Source organism: Anastrepha ludens, chromosome 5 (assembly GCF_028408465.1).
Source record: "Anastrepha ludens isolate Willacy chromosome 5, idAnaLude1.1, whole genome shotgun sequence".
NCBI lineage: Eukaryota > Metazoa > Arthropoda > Insecta > Diptera > Tephritidae > Anastrepha > Anastrepha ludens.
Genome location: NC_071501.1, coordinates 87,113,675 through 87,135,564, shown reverse-complemented (window position 1 = coordinate 87,135,564; position 21,890 = coordinate 87,113,675). Strand labels below are relative to the sequence as shown.

General features: G+C 35.1%; 1 protein-coding gene and 1 long non-coding RNA gene across 5 annotated transcripts in view; one reads left to right on the top strand and one right to left on the bottom strand.

The window, feature by feature from the left end:
- LOC128863321 (uncharacterized) overlaps positions 1-21,890 on the bottom strand; it is a 71,135-nt gene that overhangs the window by 26,364 nt on the left and 22,881 nt on the right. For all 4 annotated transcript variants that reach the window (XM_054102438.1, XM_054102434.1, XM_054102435.1 and 1 more), the window contains exons 5-7: positions 18,833-19,629; positions 15,254-15,717; positions 14,907-15,182 (exon numbers count right to left, since the gene is read on the bottom strand). In XM_054102438.1, coding sequence (XP_053958413.1) covers positions 14,907-15,182; positions 15,254-15,717; positions 18,833-19,629 — 1,537 coding nt within the window. The remainder of the gene's footprint in view (positions 1-14,906; positions 15,183-15,253; positions 15,718-18,832; positions 19,630-21,890) is intronic.
- On the top strand, positions 1,792-10,030 carry LOC128863324 (uncharacterized). Its single transcript, XR_008454595.1, has 3 exons — positions 1,792-2,071; positions 9,047-9,208; positions 9,338-10,030. It is a non-coding gene; the product is annotated as an uncharacterized LOC128863324 (long non-coding RNA).

Genomic DNA, 21,890 nt, shown 5'->3' with positions numbered 1-21,890 from the left:
TAGCTTTCTCAGCGAAGCCATAAAAAAAATGTCATTTGAAAATATAATAAGAAAATACGTTTTATCTAATGATTGTAGTGAGAACATCACTTCGGAGAAATGTACATATCGCTAAATAGGCCAAAAACCACACAGCACGCATAAATGAATGATAAATCCAAATGATGACGTATTGCTGAGAGAAAAGTCACCAGCGTTCAAGGAATATTCGTTGCTAGCATTCATAGACATCAAGAGAGCCTTTAACAGCATTGTATGCAGCGCAATAACGCTCGTGGGTCACACACTGGCACAATTAACCCTTTGGAGCCATACTAATTTCATAAATTTCATAATGTATTTATTTATAGAATTAATAAATCTTGTTTATCCTTCATAATCTTATATGTTATCATGCATCACTGCTCATTCCACAGAAATTATGGAAATTCCGACCCAATGACCAAATTTAATACGACCGTAAAGGGTTAAGGGTATGTAAATATAAACAAAATAAAACAGTTGGTCTTGCTCACTGGCAGTAGTAGCTTTGAAAATAGTGGATTTCTACACCCACATTGCGGTTACGAAACTAGTGAATTCGCCTTTGACAGCCAGTTGAGAAAACGAAAAGTGTGAAAGGGCACTTGAAGGAGAAGAATGGTTTATCGGGGCTCACTTCATTGGTAAGATGAGATCACTACTCTGAGTGAATGTTACACATTGGGCTGTGAGCCTGAGTGCATCTCATAATGGACAGCCGCTACAACCTAACCTAATCTAGATTTAAGGTTAAAAAAAGGCAATAAGTTTATAAAAAAAATTAGCGCATATTGTTTTGTTTAGTAAAGTTATATGTAGATATCACAAGTTTATGAAATTCAGTTTGGTTTAGAGAAATAACATTTCTCTTTCGCTGTATATTAGTTCTCACCTCCCATCCTGTTAAAAACAAATTCTAATTATTACTTGTATGTATGTGTGTATGTAGGCATGAGTTTATGTTATGTTGGTGAATAAGAACGAAGCCCAGTTGTAGTTTTTGTTACTTGCTATTGATGGTGAATAATTTGGATAGCGTTTTTTTGTAATTGAATAGATTTAAATATATTTTCATAATTATAATAATTATATATATATAGTTTATAATATATTGTAATAGAGTTTTTCTCTAAAACGAACGCAATACTTTAAATTATTTACGTAGATAATTTCATTCTTTTAATGCCTTTAGTTGCTTAGTTTTTTAGTTATTACATTACATAAATATAGCACACACATACATATGTATGCATGTATGTACATCAGCATAGCTGAAACGTTACAGGCGCATTTTTTCACTGACTAAAATCTAGTTCTTGTTGCTTGCGGTTTAAGTATTTATAAGGGATATCGGGGAAGAGTGCTGATTATGCTACTAAATTATAGGTCACATTTTGCATTTACAATAATTTTCATTTACACAAATCTTTGCTTGCTACGCTCCTGGAATTGCTTTAATGTTTTATTTATATTGGTTTTTCATTTTGTTCACCTGCCCATTTTAGTACAGTTATTTGTTTTTGTGAATCACAATCTTTGCTCATTTCTGCTTTACATTTTATAATACTTCTTCTTCTTAATATTCTCTTACTTAAGCTCATGTATGTTTTGTTTTTCAATTCTGTTTCTATTAGGACAACAAATTTTTTATTTGCTTATTTAATGCTTTTCAGTTCAAGAAAATAGTCATACGCATTGTATTTGGTGAGTTCAATTTTCGTTTACATTTTTAAGGTACTGTTTTCTACATTTTTTCATTATTTTAAATTTTATAATTTACTTTAAATAGTCCAAAAAACTCTTTGGCCTTTTATAATTGTGATTTTGTTTAATACATATTTTCGTTTTTTAGCAAATTTGTGTAATAAAAGGAACCTTGTTCACAATTGGTCGGATGATTTGAGTGCAGGTTTGTGTGTTTAAATGGCTGAAGAAGTAGTTGGGATAATTTTGCCTGCTATACTTGAACTTTTTAGTGGCTTGTTAAAGAGTGAAAAAAAAATATTTTCGAAAAAAAAAAAATTAAATGGACATAAAGAGCATGCATAGTGTAAGTAGAAAAGGCATTTTTACTAATAATCTAAGTAGAATGAAGCCGTTAGCAAGAGCAGTCGCTTCTAAACGGCCCGGATTTATATCCGCCCAAGGACTATCACTCCAGCAACATTCCTCGTATATGTGTGAGGATTGTTTATGCTGCTAAAACTATTAAAGTGGAATTTAATAAAGGGAAATGTATATGGGGCACCATCTTGCCGCTGGCCAATGCTTACTATTCCAAAATTCAAAATGTTTGGTGTAAATTTAAAAATTTTAAGCTGACAAATTTGATAGTAAAAATGAGTTTGAAAAATACTAAAAATTGTAAAATCAACAAACCATATTCTTATAAGTGCTATCGTAGTAGATATGCATTTTTGGTTTATTTACCGAAAGAGTTTTCCTGCAGTGACAAAGCAATTTTGTATTTGTAATTGTTACAAATTATCACGTTTTGGTATTCATGTATCCAAAACACTTGCGAAGTAGGTGAAAGTGAGAGAGCAAACTGGCATTTCATTTTGAGGGGAAGTTGCAAGTTTGTAAATTTTTACTTGTAAGTATTTGCAAGTGCGAAAAACAGCTGATCGCAAAGTAAAATTAAACACGAACTAAAATTTGCGAATTGATTCGAAATTCTAAATTTAAATAAAAATCGGCGGCAAGAAAAATAAGAAGAAAGCTGTGATTGCCACAACAATGCAATTGCCAATGGAATGTTCTTCAGCTGACAAAATAGAATCATTTGATGATCGAAGCTCGTTATTTTGCAGTTTATGTAAATGTTCTAGCAAATGTCGGGCCTCTCTTACACCTCATAACCTACAAACGGCGTGGTACAAGTAACAAGTGCCACTTCAGCAAACATAAGACGGGTTGTTGATAGTCTGCCATGTAATGCTACAAAAATAATTTGGCCAAAATGCGACGTCAGGCGTTACTCAATCGGTCAAGGAAAAACATCTTTATTTTAGTTACTTTGATCACTGTCCCTAGGTCGACATGATCAAAGATTTAACGTACCTCATTTCGACTATTGCAGCAGCTGCAAAAATGCGGAGGAGAAAGAGTCCGACAGACATCTTCTCTGCCACTCTGCCGCTTGGCAATGCTTAGATACTTCGGCTCATCGTTCGTGAATAATACTGACGATCTTAGAAATATAAGTGTGAACCAGATCAATGGGTTTGCACTTAAAATAAAATGGTTTAAGGAGGAGTAGCTGGTAAACTGCTGCTATTGTGCTATGACAATGGATGGGCAACAGTTTAAGTGAGTTGGTTTAGAGACCGACTGCTACTTCTACCTACCTATCGTGTGATAAATTTGGCCTTCAGATATTGATCTACATCCTTAAAAGATTAAGAGCGAGAGATCAGAGGACAGTGCGTAGACTAAAAGACTCTAAAGACTAAGTCTCTAAAAATGATGATCTTAGCTTGAAAGCTCGCTAGGAAGCTCATTAAAGGGTTATATACGGTTAGAATTTTCAAAAAAACGATTTTTTTTATTTTTTTCTTAATGTACATATATTTAAAAATATGCACTGAAAATCTAATATCGTTCCGGAGTATATTTGCGAAGTTCCAGGCAAATTAGAAAAGGCGTTTCAGAGTGCTTGAAAGTACAAGGCCGGAGCGACAGCGTGTTTTTCTCAAAATGGTGTTTTCAAAGTCGGTGACCAACATTGCTCGGAAACTGCTAAACCAATTAGGCTCAAATTTTAACTCAAGTTTCTTAGATATATTTTTTAGTAATTAATCGAAACTTTTTCTTACCGATAAATATTTTTTTATAAACAATTTAAGGCCGACATTTTGGTCAAAAATCGATTTTTTTTGAAAAAACCGCCATTTTGTCAAAAAAAAATTAATTTTGCTTATTCTTACGATTAATTACTAGATTTAACATTACTTTAACGAAATCTGTTGGTTTTTTAATTTCAGAGGATACAGTTCAGAGATATGGTGGTCGCCGCAAAACGTCTTTTTTGAGAAGAGCTCCCGGAGATCAGTTGTAGCTCCTTTCCAAATAAATATTTTTACTAATACTAGGTCTTAAAATACAGTTAAAAGATAGCAGAATATGTGTGCTAATTTTTAGATCAATAAATTTAAAAGTTTTCTCAGAAAAAATCTAGAAAATGCGCTTTTTTTCGACCTTCTAACTGTATATAACCCTTTAAAATAATCTGCTCTGATATAAGAATTCAGGAAATTACTACACAAATGTCGCATGTATGTATCTGGAGTCTTATTCTAGACCATTTATGATTTATAAATAAGCTTTTGACAGAGGTCTGACCATAAAACTGATAAATGATGAATGTTTGATAATTTAATCTGAGTGCTAAGACTTGTGTTCAGAAAGTGGCTGGTGTTATGGTGCTGTTGTTTTTATATTCCTATCAAACAACTTAAGTCATTTGTGTACCCGTGAGTTGGCTCTTAAATTCTTTTATTTTGTTATGAATCAACTACACTTCGGCCAACTATCGAGATATTTAAATCTTTAGAACATACAAATTTAAGTTTTGCCAAATATTTGAGTTTCGGGATTAGTAGAAAATATTTGAAAGCAATTTTTTTCGCGTACATTTTTTCAGTAATCATACAGGGTTAAAAAAAATAGATCTTGAATTTTTTCCAGTCTAATTTTAAAAATTCACAATCGCTTGAAGGCGAAAAAGATTCTTGTTCAAAAAACACGACATTAAAGCATGCATAAAAAGAAAATAAACTAATTAAGGAAAACAATTTATAAAAGCTGAACTTAAACATTTTTAAAAAGCTGAAAAAGTAAATAAGTTGAACCAACATGTACAACACATGCATTCCAATATAAGAAAAACAATAACGAAAATTGGTTGAATTTAATGCAAACCACATAACCATAAAAGGGTGAACAAATTTTCATAACGTTTTTAAAAACTGTGTACAAGTTAGTTTCAAGCGAAGGGGGAAAGAAAACTAACTTCACAAAAAATATATGAATTGCCTTGCCTATGTTTACTTAAAAAAGGTGTATGACTAAATTTTGAAATTGAGGTACTTTTGACTTTATTTCTTATGGGCACAGATGAATTGTTGCAACGTTCTGACTGTTCGCCAACGAAAATAAACACGACTTGGATCTTGATTTTATAAAATAATCCAAATTGAATATTCGCAGCATGAAAACAAGTAGAAGTAAAAAAATTGAATGAACCTTTTACATTTTAGGATAATTGAGGAGTATTTAAAATTTAAGTTAAATAAAATACCACCGTGATCAAATAGAAATGTGACTTTTCAATAAAAATTACGTTTAGAAATATGTGTATCGATTCGGAAAAATATTTGTTTTTTAGACTATTTTAAAATTTTTGTTTTTATGTATTGTACTTTTTTTAGATTTTAAAATTTAGACTTGCGGCACGGCGGTAATTGGTTTTCGCACTCATTTATCAAGCCCCTTTAGTCAAAAACTCGAATCTTGAAATAACCAATCAAATTAATCAAAAAACCAGGGCACAAGCGGATTTTGTGCTTCAGCTGCGAACAATTCGGTTCGGCCTTAAATTCTTTGTTCAGCTGTTCTGTGCAAAAAACTAAAAACTTTACACTGGTTTGGCGCGCCCTTGCGAGTTCATAAAAGAAATTCAACGTAAATCGCTGAAGGCATTTCGAAAATCGAGTAAGCTATTGTGGTTAGGGGTAGTCAGAATTTTCAAAAAATTTGATTTTTTGTTTTTGCATTTTCTTAAAGTATAATATTTTAAAAATATTGTGTAAAAATTTGAAGTGAATCCGACAAATACTTTTCGAGTTATTCAACAATTAACAAAGGGCGCTCGGAATAGATGGCCCAGTGTAAGTAATTAAATAATTCGTATAACACTACATAAATCGATAGCAAAACTTTAAGTGCGTTTTTTTCAAAACTATGTTTTTTGAACTGGTGATCACCGCAACTTAAAAACAGCTTGGTATATTTCAATAAAATATATACTGCTTTTCAAAAACATAAAAAACTCGTGCCTGATCGAAGGATTGTTTTTTTTCAAAAATTTAGATTTTTTTAAAACAATTAATTGTCGGTTTTCTTCTCGAAAATCTGAAATATATATCCTGCGGCCGTCATATTGTTAATTTTGAAAAAAAGAGGCTTCGATCAGGCACAAGATTATCTATTAATAAAACTAATTTCTCTTGTCCGATTGATTTTCGATGATCTCCAAGGACTTGTGATGATCACCACAAGCGACTTCTGGAAAAATGGGCTCCACGCAAACAGCGATAACTTTTACAATTATTAATTTTTGTTTTTGAAATTTTGCTAAAGTCAAGTCGAAACATGACATATTAATGCTATGTTTTTATTTTTGTAAAATAAAGCAATGACAAGCAAACAGAAAATATTGAAACTCACCATTTCTTCGGGCCTCTAACTACCCCTAACCCCTTACTAAAACGTTCGCATAAGTATATTTTTTAGAGGCGTTCGACTTTGAAGGCGAAGATATAGTTTTGGAAAAATATATGCAGATTGTCAGCTTTGATCACAGTAGTATTTGCTTTCCCGAGCAATGCCTACTTGTATATTTACTCTAGCAATGATTGAAACCATGTTTTCGTATATTTGAAGTATGTAGGGAATTTCTAGAGCTTAGCTTGATTTGGCCTGGTCGATGACTGTTTCTACCTAAATTTACTCCTAAAAATGTGTAAAATATATTGGCAAATGATTTTTCAATATTCGAAGTCGTTGGAAAATTACAGCAGTAAAAGACTAACTGTTCGGAGCACTTGGTTCATGGCTTGAATTGTATTTGAGCTTTTAAATGTTTTTCAAAATTTTTTATTTCTTTTTTTTTTTTGTTCAGCTGTTCTCTCTGCGATATCTCAAAAATTGTTTGTCGTACTGACCTAAAATAATGCGAAATTTACGAGTCGATTTTTTCGATGGCGATGAAAATTTCGTTGGGTTTTCTGATTTTAATTAAAGACCATCGACAAACTTTTGTTTTTGGACATGGAAGCTTTTGGAGTGGCGCAATTAAATATGTTAACATTTCAATAAATATACGCACCAATGTAACACATGGGCTGAAAAGTCCCGGGCCTAACACCTATATGGCACTAGTTTCATAGCATTCACCTCTTTTTCAGTTAGTACTAACCTTAAACTCGTGCAGAATATGCAAGTGCTTTGTGAAAAAACCAAACAAGAAAATAGCGACCTAAAACTCAGCACAAAGGACCTGAGAGTACTGGTGGGTGTAATCACAGGGCACAACGCCTGTGGTCAGCATATGGCTGTCATGGAGGTCGTCGACAGCCCGATATGCCTATCCTGTCTTGAGGATGATGACACTGCAGAGCATTTTTTCCGTAGCTGCCCGGCGTTATCCAGAATCAGACTTAGGATATTGGGTTGCGATATACTAAGTATGGATAAAGTTCATACTCTTCCTCTTCCGGATCTTTAAAGATTCATCAATGAATCCAAGAGATTTGTGGAAGAGTGACCTTAAATTAATTTTCCCGTCTTACCACCCACATTTTATCTTTCCTATCTCTCTATTATTTCTACTGAAATCTATCCGGGTGTAGTACAATGGTCTCCTGACTGAGTGCTTGGACTTGTCCAACCCCCCACAAATCTAATCTAATATAATCTTGAAAAAAAACAGCTGTTAAAATGTCATGATATTCTATTCATTAGTTCGTAAGTTATTGTGCTAAGAGTGACGCTACTTTTCTTCTTTTTTTTCAAAACAATGGATTAAAAAGAATTTCGTGTTTTAATTATACACTGCTTCCTGATGGGGGAAAAATACCGTTCAAGTGAAGCAGTGGCTTGAAAAGTGTTATGGGGACTCCACTCCACAGAAAACAACAATAAAACGATGGTTTGCTGACTTCAAACGTGGGCGTAGAGACACTGATGATGCACGAAAAGTGAAATTGCGTGAGTTAGCTGACATCGTAAAGATATCAAAAGAACGTATTGGCTTTATAATGCAAGAGCATTGGCTTTGAGAAAGCTCTGTTAAAAGTGGGTGACGCGTTTGCTCACTGTTCAACAAAAACAAGACAACTGATCGGTCATGAGTCAATCCAAACAATGGTGGCAAACCTACATGAATTGCACTTCGAATTGCTCCCACATCCATCGCATTCGCCAGATTTGGCTCGCGGCAACTACTGGCTGTTTCCAGACCTAAAAAAAAATACTCATCGGTACGAAATTTCGCTGGAATGAAGAGGTTGTCGCTGAAACTGAGGCCTGTTTTGAGGCAAAAGATAAATCGTTCTACAAAAGAGGTATTGAAATGTTAGAGCGGCGCTGCAACTATTGCGTTGTTCTTTATCGAAATTACGTTGAATAAAGCTAAATTGAACAAAAAAGGAAGGTATTTTCTTTGTTAGGCCCGGAACTTTTCAGCCCATGTATTATTTAAGTCGGTTAAAAATGCGTGAATGTGAGCTATTGAGCTCAAGTTGATATGTGGCATACGAGGGTTGTTTGAAAAGTGTCGTTTGGTTAGTAACATCTCTTGGAAGAACACACACACGAAAATTTGAGCTATATTGGTATATTTCATTGGGTTTGGCATTCGTTTGAATCGAGGAAGTCGAGTGATTTTCCTTTTCCAACACGACAACGCACCAGCTCACGACTCAGCTGTTGTGGTCTCCAAATTAATGGAAATAAGGCTCCAACTCGTTTCACAACCCCCCTATTCTACAGACTTGACACCCTCGGGTCCCTCAGACTACTATTTGTTCTCCAATTTAAAGAAATGGCTGGCGGGAAAAAAAAGATTTTTATTGCTGTTGGCAGCATAACCATTCCCTATACATATACGGGAAATGCTGCTGAGGTGACAGTCCTTGGCCGGATATAAATGCGGGCCGTTCCGTTTACGTAGAACCGACTGTTGACGACAGATTTTATTCAAACGACGACATGATTGTAGAAACGAGTGGCTATTTTTCAGACTTGGCCAAATCCTATTATTCGGAAGGAATCAACCAACTAGAAAAGCGTTGGACGAAGCGTATAAGCCTAAAAGCAGACTAGGTCGAAAAAGGTTTACCACAAACAATTAAGTAGTTTTTATTGCACGCATTTTTCAAACGAGGTAAAGAAAGAAGTAAAGGTAAACAAAAAAGTAGAAAAAAAAACAAAAAAAAAAAAATATTTATATTGGGCTGTTAACCAAGGTATGATTTTTTACTGCTTTAAATTCAATTTTTATTTTTCTCGTTTGATTTTTTTAATTATTAAGAACCTATAGGAGGGATGTGAAGTCTCTACGCGGGAAAGTGCTATCAATCATATTTTTCGTGTTCACTTCAAAGTAATTTGCCAACGATATTTTTTGCTCTACATTCATTAAAAAAAAGAGTCTTACACAAATGAAATCAACTTTTTTTCCTGGTGTTTTATGTATGTATGTATGTATCTACTTCGTTTCATAAGATATGCGCATGTTTATAGATGATGATATGTGGTTTATGAGATTAAATACCTATGTAAATTCCTACACTTATGTATGTACAAATATGTATGCCAATGCGTTGATTATGCAATACTATTACTTTTATTTTTGTTTTTGTATATTATTGGATTAGTCACAAGATAAAGTGTAAGGAAGAGAGCGTAAACACACAAGCCACAACCCAGTTACTTAATAAGAGAGAAGAAGTACATACCGTTATTATAGTAGATTAGAATAGGCGCATACAATCTGGCATACATACTTATTTATTTAGTACAAACTAAAAACCAACACCCAATTATTTGATTAGTATACATACATATTTTTAATTCACAAATTCAACTCGTACAATTTTAATACAATTTTTACGTATTGAATATTCATTAATATTAATAATATTCTTATTATTACCCTCTTCCTCTGCAATCGCGTTTGTGCAACAAGTTTAATAGAGCGATAAATGGTGTACTCGTTAAGGTTTTTGCGTACAATTAACTAAATTTATGTCTAAATGTAAATATTGTGTTCGAAAGTAAATACACACATTTTAATATAAATTTGTACAATTGAAATAAAATTTTTTTGTTTTCCTTTTTGTGTAATTACCACTTTTGCTTTAACGCATAATAATAATGATGAGTTGCGGGAATAAAAATCCAGACAGGTGGTAAACTAGTGTTTAAAGGGTTATGCAGCGTAGCAGATAGCGTATATGTTAATTTTCAAGCATTAATTCACGGTAAGAAAATTATATCATTCGGGAAATAAATAAGTGAAAAAGTTCTTGACTGGCGCGATAACCGCTTAAAGGGTTAGGGGTAGTCAGAATTAAAAAAAAAAAAAAAATGGATTTTTGTTTGCATTTTCTTAAAGTATAATGTCTTAAAAATATTGTGTGAAAATTTGAAGTGAATCCGACAAATACTTTTCGAGTTATTCAACAATTAACAAAGGACGCTTGGGTGCTCCGGAGCGTTCGAGAGCAAGTAGCTGGATTCTGCACGTATAAAAGTAGCAGATAAGAGCGCTAACGATAACACTCGAGAAGGTAGAATGCTACGTAGGCAACAGCAAATCGGTATTTTGGAAGCAGCTATGACGGCTGAAGACCTATTATATGGCGCAGGAATAGATGACACAGTGTACTTAATTAAATAATTCGTATAACTCTACATAAATCGATAGCAAAACTTTAAATGCGCTTTTCTCAAAACTATGCTTTTTGATCTGGTGATTACTGTAACTTAAAAACAGCTTGGTATATTTCAATAAAATATTATATATACTGCTTTTCAAAAACATAAAAAACTCGTGCCTGATCGAAGGATTTTTTTCAAAAATTTAGATTTTTTTTAACAATTAATTGTCGGTTTTTTCTCGAAAATCTGAAAAATATTTCCTGCAGCCGCCATATTGTTAATTTTGAAAACAAAAAAAAACTTCGATTCGCACAAGATTATCTATTAATAAAACTCATTTCTCTTGTCCGATTGATTTAAGATGAACCTCCAAGGACTTGTGATGATCACCACAAGCGACTTCTGGAAAAACGGGCTCCACACAAACAGCGATAACTTTTAGAATAATTTTTTTTTTTTTTTAATTTTGCTAAAGTCAAGTCGAAACATGACATATTAATGCTATGTGTTTACTTTTGTAAAATAAAGCAATGACTAGCAAAAAAAAAAAAATATTGAAAATCATCATTTTTTCGGGCCTCTGACTACCCCTAACCTCTTAAGCGATTTTGGCCGAGTTTAACAAAGCGGCCCAGCCGTTTTTTTTCTCGCACTAACCGGCACCAGTTGGACACACCAAGTGAAACCCAGTCTTTCTCTTCCTCTGCTACCACCAGCTGGTACCGCATCTAATACTTCCAGAGCGCCGGAGCGTTAGTGTCCTTCCGGACAACATTACCCAGCCCACGCAACCGCTGGGTCTGTACTCGCTGCACTATGTCTATGTCGTCGTAAAGCTCGTGCAGCTCATTGTGCCATCGCCTGCGATAATCGCCGTTGCTAACGTGCAAAGTTCTAAAAATCTTCTTCAGAATCTTTCTCTCAAATATTCCAAGGGACGCCTCATCGGATGTTGTATCGTCTAAGCTTCTGCGCCATACGATAGGACGGGCATAATGAGAGCCTTGTAGAGTGTTAGTTTTCTTCGTCGAGGGAAGGAACTTTACTACTCAATAACCTACTTAGTCCAACGTAGCACTTGTTGGCAAGAGAGAGAGAGAGAGAGAGAGAGCAAGTCCGCCGCTAGATTTTTCTTGAAGAATTGTGCAAGAAACAAGTATGTGAAAAAGAAATCTGGCAGAAGTGCTAGTTCAAGGCTGTATCGCTGTCTGGAAAGCATGCGTTTGGGAAATAGACTGAAAACTGACGTATACAAAAATGTTCTGGAGGTTGCCTTTTCTATTATGCTGTTGGGCAACTGACTCTAGTAGATGGAACAATAAGCACCGACGACTACTTGAAGAGGGTTAGGCTAAGGACCTTGTCCATCAACAAACAAGGAAAAGTTTTGCTGAAGAGCAAAAGTCATAGTGTGGACCAGAGGATATGAAATGTTGGTATAATCTACTTTGGAACAATGAAACAAAAATAAATTTATTTTGAAATGATGCTGGGCGAAACGTCAGATGTCCTAAAGCACAAGAGTTCTCACCGCGGTTCACACAAAAAACAAAAAAAAAGTCAAGCAGGGAGGCGGTAACAGAATGATTTGCCGATGCTTCTTTTGGTATGCACCTGTTCACCTCATAAATAATCAAATGGACAAATTTATTTACAAGGGCATGGTGGTGGTGATGTTGGCTGAGTTACACAGCCCAGACCCAATTAGCACAAAATACGCCATTTTGATACACCACTTGTACAGCTACTACTTTTTATTAGTCGAACCACTTTGACTTGGCTGTGAATCTGCCTACGTCGTAAATTTCCTTCAAGTTGATCAACAAGAATTCCCTCGGCATTCTATGTTGTAAAGCACCTAAACTTGGGCACTCACACGGATAGTGAAAAACTGTTTCTTCAGATTCTTCTTGATTGCAGCTTCTTCCTGGCATGATCTCCCAAAATTCAGTGGCCGGTTATTGTTGACTTAATTCTGAATATGTCTGCTTGTGGCTTTCTTAACAACTTGCCACTTCTGGATTTGTTGAGTTATTTTGCAGGCATCTCTGTTAATCCATCTGTCAACGACCTGCTTTTGAAATATTAAAAGGATCTCTCTTTTGCGCACGCCTTGGGAGAGCCTAGTTCTGCCGCTTAGGATACATTAAAGGATGGCGCCTGTCTTGCCAGCTTATGAGCTTCCTCATTTCCTTCTATGATTCCTATGGCCATGTACCCAGATGAGAGTGATGTCTATCTTGAGCGCTAAAGTATTAAGCTCTTCTTTGCATTGTCTGACAATTTTTGAATAGGTGTAGGATAATTTAAAGAGCTAAGATGACTCCTTGACTATCTGAAAAAATGCATACTTCCGATAGTTGTTGTGGATAGTTTTTAATTATCCTGCAAGCTTCTCTTATTCCGAAAACTTCTGCTTGAAAAATACTCTTCTATTCAAGGACATACTTCAAGTGATGCTACCATTTGATTAGGAGAATATGCCACTTCGACGGCTTTTTATGCCAGCTAATGACCCAAAACCGAGCTCAATGTTAGTACGTGAATGTGTTTTACAAAATAGTGGTAAAATTATGATTTGGCTAAGCCAATCACTCGACCTAAACCATATTGAAAGCCTTCGGGGAGATATAAAGAAACGAATTGCTAAGGAAACATTCAAAAATAAGAAGAATTTATGGCAAAAAATTAAAGAACTGTGGTATTCTACACTCACAGCAACCTGCCGTAGGATTATCAATTCTGTTACAAATCCAAGGCGAATCTATTAAAGGTGAAGTTGGTAAATCAGCTGTTTTTTTTTTCTTTCGTTGTGTCCATGTAGCTGTCAGCACAGAATAAAACAAGGCGAATGAATGTTTTGTTTTCTACTTCGCCAATACCTTGCCCTGATAATCAAACGTACAAAACAGTGTTGTTGGTCTAGGGCCAACACCTTCAATAAATCCGCCTTGTATAAATCGAATACAAAACGTCATTGATAATCATGGTGGACATAGGGGTTATTGATTAAACTTCAATAATTTAATTATATTTCTATTTCGTGACTATTTTAATGACCACATGAATATTTCCTTTTCGTTCCTATTGTCTCTACTTTAAGTTTTACCCCTGCGTTGGGCACCCGGGTGCGGTCAGACAGGGTGTTTCGAGTTTGGAAGTGAGTTTAACGTTATTTAGCTAACGACTGAAGCTTATAGGTAGCTTCCTAAAACTTTATTTTCTATCGAGGCCAGACCCAGGTGCCCAACCAGTGTCCAACAGAGGGTTAAAATATCCTGGAATTACTATTTATATTTTTTATATGAATCTATGAAATAAAAACCACATACAATTGAATATATGTTATTATTAATTTAGAAAGATTGCATTTTCCGTACGAATGTGGGGGTACCTATTTGAATAGCCATATCTGGATGTAGAATATTTATTTCGCACCATCCTCTTATGGTTTTATTTAGTTAAATAATAACTAAAAAAATGCAACGACATTCGTATGTAAAAAAGTAATCAGCAAAAACAGCAATTTTTTTAATGTCTGGATTTTTATGTCCGCAACTGTATACATATTTATACATTGCACGAAAGTACATAAAAAAAAATACTAAATACAATACGTAGCGAGTTCTGGTTAAATTATGCGCTTTCAAAACTATTCAACTATGCAACTCACTTTAAACGGTTTTTACATTAAATATTAATTTTGTATTTTAATAAGAATTGACTCATTCCCATATTTTGAAGCTCAAGCAAAAGCACAAATTGTACTTGATCTGAGCTTTTTTATTGTTTTAGTTACTTTCATTGTCACTTAAGTGGTTATTTTTGATATTTAAATACTTTGAGCGGATGGGAATTACGCACTTTGTGCCAAAAATATTGCAATGAGCCATAAAAGCGGCTTTTAGCATTTTTAGTAAATTTTGTATTTTTTTAAACTTTTTTTTAATTTTTTGGTACATGCAGGGACTAGAAGAATGACAGCGCTAACGCTTGTTTGTTGTATTTGTAAAATTACTAGCATTGATAGCTGGAGTGGTATTTAGTAGTAGTGGTAGTAATGGTGGTAGAAATACGGTAATTATTGGTTGGTAGTAGCAATTACATACTCATACACATACTCATAGGCATAGTACGTTTTTACATACATACTACAACAACAGCAGCTGCTATGTTTGAGAAGAACAAGTAATGCAAAAAATAATTTCATGCTTTACCTCCAGTTTTACGCAGCGTTGTTGCTTTCTCGCGCAATCCGGCCGGCAAACTGAACGGCGCCGAGCCGAACGGATCCTCGGGTATGTGTGGTGTAGCGGCACTCACACCACCACCACCACCTGTAACTGTGCCAGCGCCAGCGCCAGTTTGGCCAAACGTAGCCGTGGGCGGGGGTTGTGTTTGCTGTTGCGGCAATGGCGGTGGGGGCATTGCTGCCACATAACCTTCAGTGGGCGTCAATGTTGAAGTAGTTGATGCAGACTTGGCAGTAATGCCTTTTTGAAAAGAAATAAAATCAAATTAAACGAAAAAATTAGTTCTTATACATATGTGCGCATATACTCACTTCCTTGACTGCCACGTTGGCGTATCTTGTCGAATTCTGCTTCAAATATGTGATCTTCGGTCATTTGATCGAACGGTTGCTCTTCGAAAGGATTCCAGGCGTCAATGCGCTTTTCCAATGAACCGCCACTTGCGCGACTTATAGACGCCACGGCATCCACATTTGCCATGCCATTGTTGGTGTCCGTATTGCTGCGCAACACTTGAGCGCTCGTCAATTCAGCATTCGATATGGACGCCGACATGGCGGCGGCCGCACCTTGTCCTTGCATATGCAGCGTTTGTGCTGCTGGCAGAAAGAGACCAGGATTCGAGCCGCCATAGTTGGTGCCAGAATTTGCCATTGCATTGACCAGCATGCTGTCGTCCCCTCCATCGCCACTGGCATCGTTCGAGTGTGTCGCACGACTTTTGACCGAGTGATCATAGGGCGCCAGGAATTGAGAGGTCTCATTTGCGAAGGTTCTAAGAGTTGAGGTGTATCCGAGAAATGGGTGCGAGCGTGTTGTAGGGGTGAAGAGGGAGCACAGCAATAGATGAAGAATTATGTGTATGGAAATAAGAAAAATTGTATGATGTTAAAATAGAAAAAAACACAAAATAAATAGGAAAGTGAAGAATGGAGTGGAGAAGATGTGCACATAATTGGTGGGAAAAGTGCTTCCAAACGGAATTCAAAAATTTAACATTAAGATGTGCTGCGAAAAAGTTTTGTATTAACCATTTTTTAAAATGATAATGCCAGTTGAGCAAAATGTGACGGAAATTAAACTAGAAATCATTTCAGAAGGTCAACTTAAATTTTGTGTAATAAATACCTTGGCTTTTGAATGAAAAATATTTAGTAATTTATTTTGTATTTATTAATTAAATTTTGTTGCAATTAATCATTTAAACTTCAAAATTTTTCATAACTTGATTTTGTATTTGTACTTTTAAATAACTTCCTTAATAGTTTGTTTAAACATAAAAATCAAATCATCAAATTATTTAAAACCTTTAAAAGGCATGTATGATAATGCTATGTTTCCACGTACCGAACATAGTTTTTTAATATTTCTCAGATTCATTATTTTATATTATTTCTAAATAAATTTTAATTTAAATTAAATAGTCTACGCGCCATTCCTTTTTTCATTTTAATTTAATTTATATTTTTTAGTATAAACTAGAGCTCTCGATTTTCGAACAGCCTGGGCATATGAGCAAAGAGTGTCCGCACATTTCTTCGATGCTCACTACTCGAAGATTTTCGGGCATGTGCTTGAGCAGGTAATTTTTGCAGGTAATTTGAGCGCTGTTTGTTTTGTCTATTTTGACCTTTTGTCAGCACCTTTTTTTAGGTTTTACAATTTATTCATACACAGTGCCAAGGCGAATCTACTAACCCTCCGTTGGGCACCCGGCAAGACTGGCGTTTTCGTCTTTGGATAAGAATTTAATATATTTCTATTATAGCTAACGACTTGAGCTTCCAGGTAGCTTCTCAGAATTTAATTTTCTATCGATTTATGAAAATAACCTTTTAAAAAGAATCCTCGAACAGGTCGAAAAAGACCAGACACGGGTGGTTTTAAGGTTTTAAAAAAAGTGTCCAACGGAGGGTCAAAGTTGATAGCAGTAGACCAGCTAATTGGTTTTTTTTCCTCTTCGCTTGTACATTAGGACGTCAACACAAAATGATGTGACGAAAAGCCGTTATATTTTACACTACTCTACTGTCCTTTGTCGTCACATTATTATGTACAAAAAGGTTGTTGTTGTCTAAAACCACCTCCACCTTTACGAAATTCGCCTTGCACAGTGCGAACACCGCTGAAAATCTAAAAACCAAAGCGAACCTATTAAAGGTGGTATCGGTAAGTCAGCTGATTTGTTTTTTTTTTTTTCTTTCGCCGTGTCCATGCGCCTGTCAGGTCAGTATAAAACAGGGCGAATTCACTCTTTGTTTGTTCGCCAATACTTTCCTTTGACAATCGAACGTACAAAACATTGTTGTTGGTCTAGTACCACCACCTTTAATGAATGCGCCTTGGTTGGAAAGCTTCAGAAATGCTGACAAATAAAATTGACAATTTTTGTTTAACTGCTCAAGTTGTGCAAAAGCTGGAAAATTTCGATCAAAAATTTGATCGGTTAAGCAATGCACGGAATCTGTATAGAGTATAAAGCTGCTCGCACAGCTCAATGCCCGAGAATCTATGTAGATCTCTGGTATAAAATATACAAATGTACAGTTTTAAATTTTTGCAAAGTAGAAAGTTTCAAATCGCTTATTTTTCAATTTTAAAAGTTTGTAAACATGCCTTCAAATATTTAAAAAAGATTTAACGTTTTGAAAAAAAAAAAAAACAAATAAAAAATGTTTACTAATAAAGTATTTTCGAAAAAAAGAAAAAACTTAATATAAATGATGAATTGAAATTTTTTGCAAAGGTTATGCTATTTTGAAATTGTTGAATTTAAAATTTTAATTTTGAAAATTTTTTTAATAAGTAAACGAATTTTCCTAACATATGTATGTCAAAATATTATGTCAATAAATTTTTGTGATACATTTTTTTTTTTTTTTAATTTTAGTTTTGAAAAGATTTTTAATATGTTAAAGAATTTTCCTAACATGTTTCAAAATATTATGTAAGTCAAATTTTCTGATAAATTTTGATAAACGCTCTTGAAAAAAAAAATCCTAATAAAGTATTTTCGAAAAAAGTAAAAACTAAATATAATTGATTAATTAGAATTTTTTGCAAATGTTACGATATTTTGAAATTGTTGAATATTAAATTTTAGTTTTGAAAAATTTTTTAATATGTTAAAGAGTTTTTCTAACAAATGTCAAAATATTATGTCAGTAAAATTTTCTGATAAATTTTCTTTTTGTTTTGAAAAAATTTTAGTTTTGAAAAAATGTTTAATATGTTAAAGAGTTTTCTTAACATGTGTCAAAATATTAAGTCAGTCAAATTTTCTGATAAATTTTGATAAACGCTCTTGAAAAAATGCTAATAAAGTATTTTCGAAAAATAAATACTAAATCTAAATGAATAATTGAAATTTTTTGGAAAGGTGATATTTTGAAATATTTTAATATCAAATTTTTAAATTAAATTTTACTTTTCAAAAACTTTTTTTAATATGTTAAAGAGGTTTCCTAACATCTTTTAAAATTTTATGTTAGTCAAACTTTCTGATAAACTTTGATAAACGCTCTTAGAAAATGTAAAGTTTTAATACAAAAAAAAAGAAAAGACAAGAAAACTATAACTTTTAAAAGTTCTCAGACAATTTAGAAATTCGATGACTATTCACTCAAATGTTCTTTTTCATCTAAAATAGCTGACCTTAATTAGCCCACATAACCAAAGTGAGGGAATCGCACATTTCGAACGAACAAAACAACAAACAAATGCATAAAGTCAGTAGTGGTACACACACATACATTGGCAAGACATGTATGTAATCGCAAAAAACAAAACGAGAAAGAGCAGAGGAAAAGAAAACGTACAGAAGAAACACACACAAATCGATACAAGCATAGAAACATTCAATTAAAAATAATAGAACGAAAAAATCTTACTTATTAAAGGCAGACGTATCGCTAACGTTGCGCCGATGTCCAGAAGTGCCACTGCTGCTCACGCTCGAGCCCACGCTCGACACAGTCAGCATACTACTCTTCGTAGGCGTACTATTGACCACTTGGTGTGCTGATAAACTACTCGCCGCTATATTTTCCAAACCGTCGCCTATACCTCCACCACCACTACTGCTTGGCACCGCATCCAATACTGTCTGTTTCAACGACACCGGCGCATTCTCACTGAATGGATCTGGATACACGGATGACTCAAAGAGGCTATTCAACACCTCGGGTGGTGCTTGTTGTGTCGCAATTGCTGCAATGCTACTATTTGCTTGGGTCACAGTTTGTGGTTGTTGTGGTGGTGGTAGTACAGCAGTGGGAGTTGCAGCTACCGCGGTGGTAGGTGCTGGTGTTGGCGCTGCTATGGCGACTGCGGAAACAGAAACTGCTGTTGCTGTTTGAGGTGTTGGTGGCGGCGGCACGACTGGCGGTGCCAATTGCGGAAAATTCGCTTGAAATTGTTCGACCACCGGTTGTTGTGGTTGTGGCGATGTTATATTGTTGCGTGGTGATGGACTTGGCGGTAAGCCAAGACCGAGCGGATTTTGACCATGCACAGTGGAGGAACCTTTGGGACGTTGACGTGGCGCCACGCTTGTGCCCGACTCGACTATGGGTACACTTTGTGGTTTAGGCGTTTTTGAGGCACCGGCAGCAGCGGCAGAAATGCGTTTCGCTTCGGACTCGAATGGGGGGACGACAAGTAGGTCGTAGTTTGGTGTTGGCGATTTCTGAAATTTGAAATTTTAGCAAGTTTTTAGTTATAAAAGTATGTATAAATGAATATATGTACATAAGCAAGTTATTGCTGTAAATTAGCTGGGTGTAACGCTGTTAAACTCGAATGCATCAACATTTCAGTATTACTGGGAAAAAAGGACGAACAAACGAGCAGATGCATTGTATACAGGCGCTCATTGTAAACGAATACGAATAATTAAAATACGAATACGAACATGAATAGGAAAATATACAGCTATGGACAGAGAAGTAGCGCACCTATAGTGTCCTCTATATGAATTGTTGTGAATTACTTCTCTCTAATATCGGGCAATAAGTTTCGTTTACTTTTTCAATAATAAAAAAAGTAAAATGCACGTTTGCATTTTGCTGATGCCCTTAGAAGCAAAAACGTAAAATTCTGGAAAATAATTATTCTTACGGACGTAACTAACTAAACTGATGGGAAGACTTTTGTTTATTCAAAAAAGGCAAGAGTTCAATCCCCGGTTTGACGGATATTTTCTTTACCGATGGGTCGAAGAATGAAATAGGGTCTGGAGCCGGATGGTACTTAAGGGGTAACACCACTGTACACGCGTAAAATAAACACGATTTTTAAAGAATTTTTTTGTATAGAAGGAAAGGGAAAACAATCACTCTGATTTGGGAAGTTATTACTTATATACTAAAATACAAAACTACAAAGTTTGATCGAAAAATTTTACAAAATGGCGGCATTGGAGACATTTTTGTAATGTGGTTTCTCTTGAAGGAGATCCGCGGCACGCAACACAGAGGGTGCAAATTTTAATCTGGAAAAAAGCAACATTTTTTTTCTTAATCTAGATAAGAATAGCTAGAGAAACACGTAGGGGATTTAAAAAATATTTATTTTTGTGGAATTAGCAAGCATTTGAAGGAAAAAACTCTATTTTGGACTAAAAAAACGGCACTTAAATAATTATAACAATCGTTTAAATTAATCTATCGAAAATCCCCTACGCTCTTCTCTTAAGAAGGTTATTATATAGACGTTGTGAAAAACCTGATTAAAAATATTTAAAATTGTTTGAGCTATGTTGCGTGCCAATTTCAGAAAACGTGTTTTGAGAAAAACGCGTTTAAAGTTTGGAAATTTGGAGAAGTCGTTAGGTAGCAGTCACTAACGCTTGGTTAAAAGCTTAAAATATTTCTGAAATAAACTTCGGTAACGTATACAACTTTTTGTTCTGTATTTTAAAAGGTTCAAAGAATTTTTTAAGCTTATAAAAAAAAATCAATTTTTTGAAATTTCTACAGTGGTGTTACCCCTTAAACGATAGTAATAAGTATCACTATGATATGGGGGAAATGGCAACTGTTTTCCAAACGGAAATTTTTGCCATCCTGAAAGTAGCCGAAAGGATAATCGAGAGGAGATGGAGAAGGAACCAGATTGGAGTTTTCAGTGACAGTCAGTTTACCGAAGCAAACCTCAAAGATTGTTCAAAAATGTAAGAAGAAGCTTAATTCTGTCGCAAGACAGAACAGGCTTGTACTTATATGGGTTCCAGGGCACACCGGTGTTCAAGGAAACGAAATTGCCAATGAATTGATCAACCGTGGATCAGCGGTTCGCCCACAAGGGCCAGAGCCAATAATCGTAATCAGTTCCGCAGGAATTATGAATTTGATCACCCGATTATGTATGCAGTTTACATAAAGAGCGATGGTCCAGTCTAGAACGCTGCAGCACTGCAAATTGTTTTGTGACAAGTCCGAACCAAAACTGTCAAACTTTCTACTAAAACTAGAAAGGAAAGACGTTCGGTTGATGGTCGGTATTATTACAGGACAGGGGTCAGCATATGATCACCATTGGAAGCATTGAGGACCCAATGTGCCTGTTTTGCTTGGAGGAGGCGGATAGCACTGAGCACTTTCTCTGTAAGTATCCTGCCTGGCTACGAGTTTTGGGTTCCGATGTCGTGAGAATGATTAATATTCGTTCTCTAAAACTCAAGCTTCTAACTCCTAAGTCTTGCGCCAACTTGGCCGCTGTTGTTCAAAAGAAGGTTTCGAAAACAACAGTTTGGCGCACATTATAGAAATAAGAAAAGGACCCCATCTTTTGCCATGGCACAAGCTGGACGTCTTCAATTTGCAGAAAACCACCTAGACACCAACTGGGACACAGTAAGATTTTTGGAATATTTTTAATATTGCCCAAATTCATATTATTATTTAAAAAGGTTATATTTTCGGATGAAAAAAATGGAGCATTGATGGA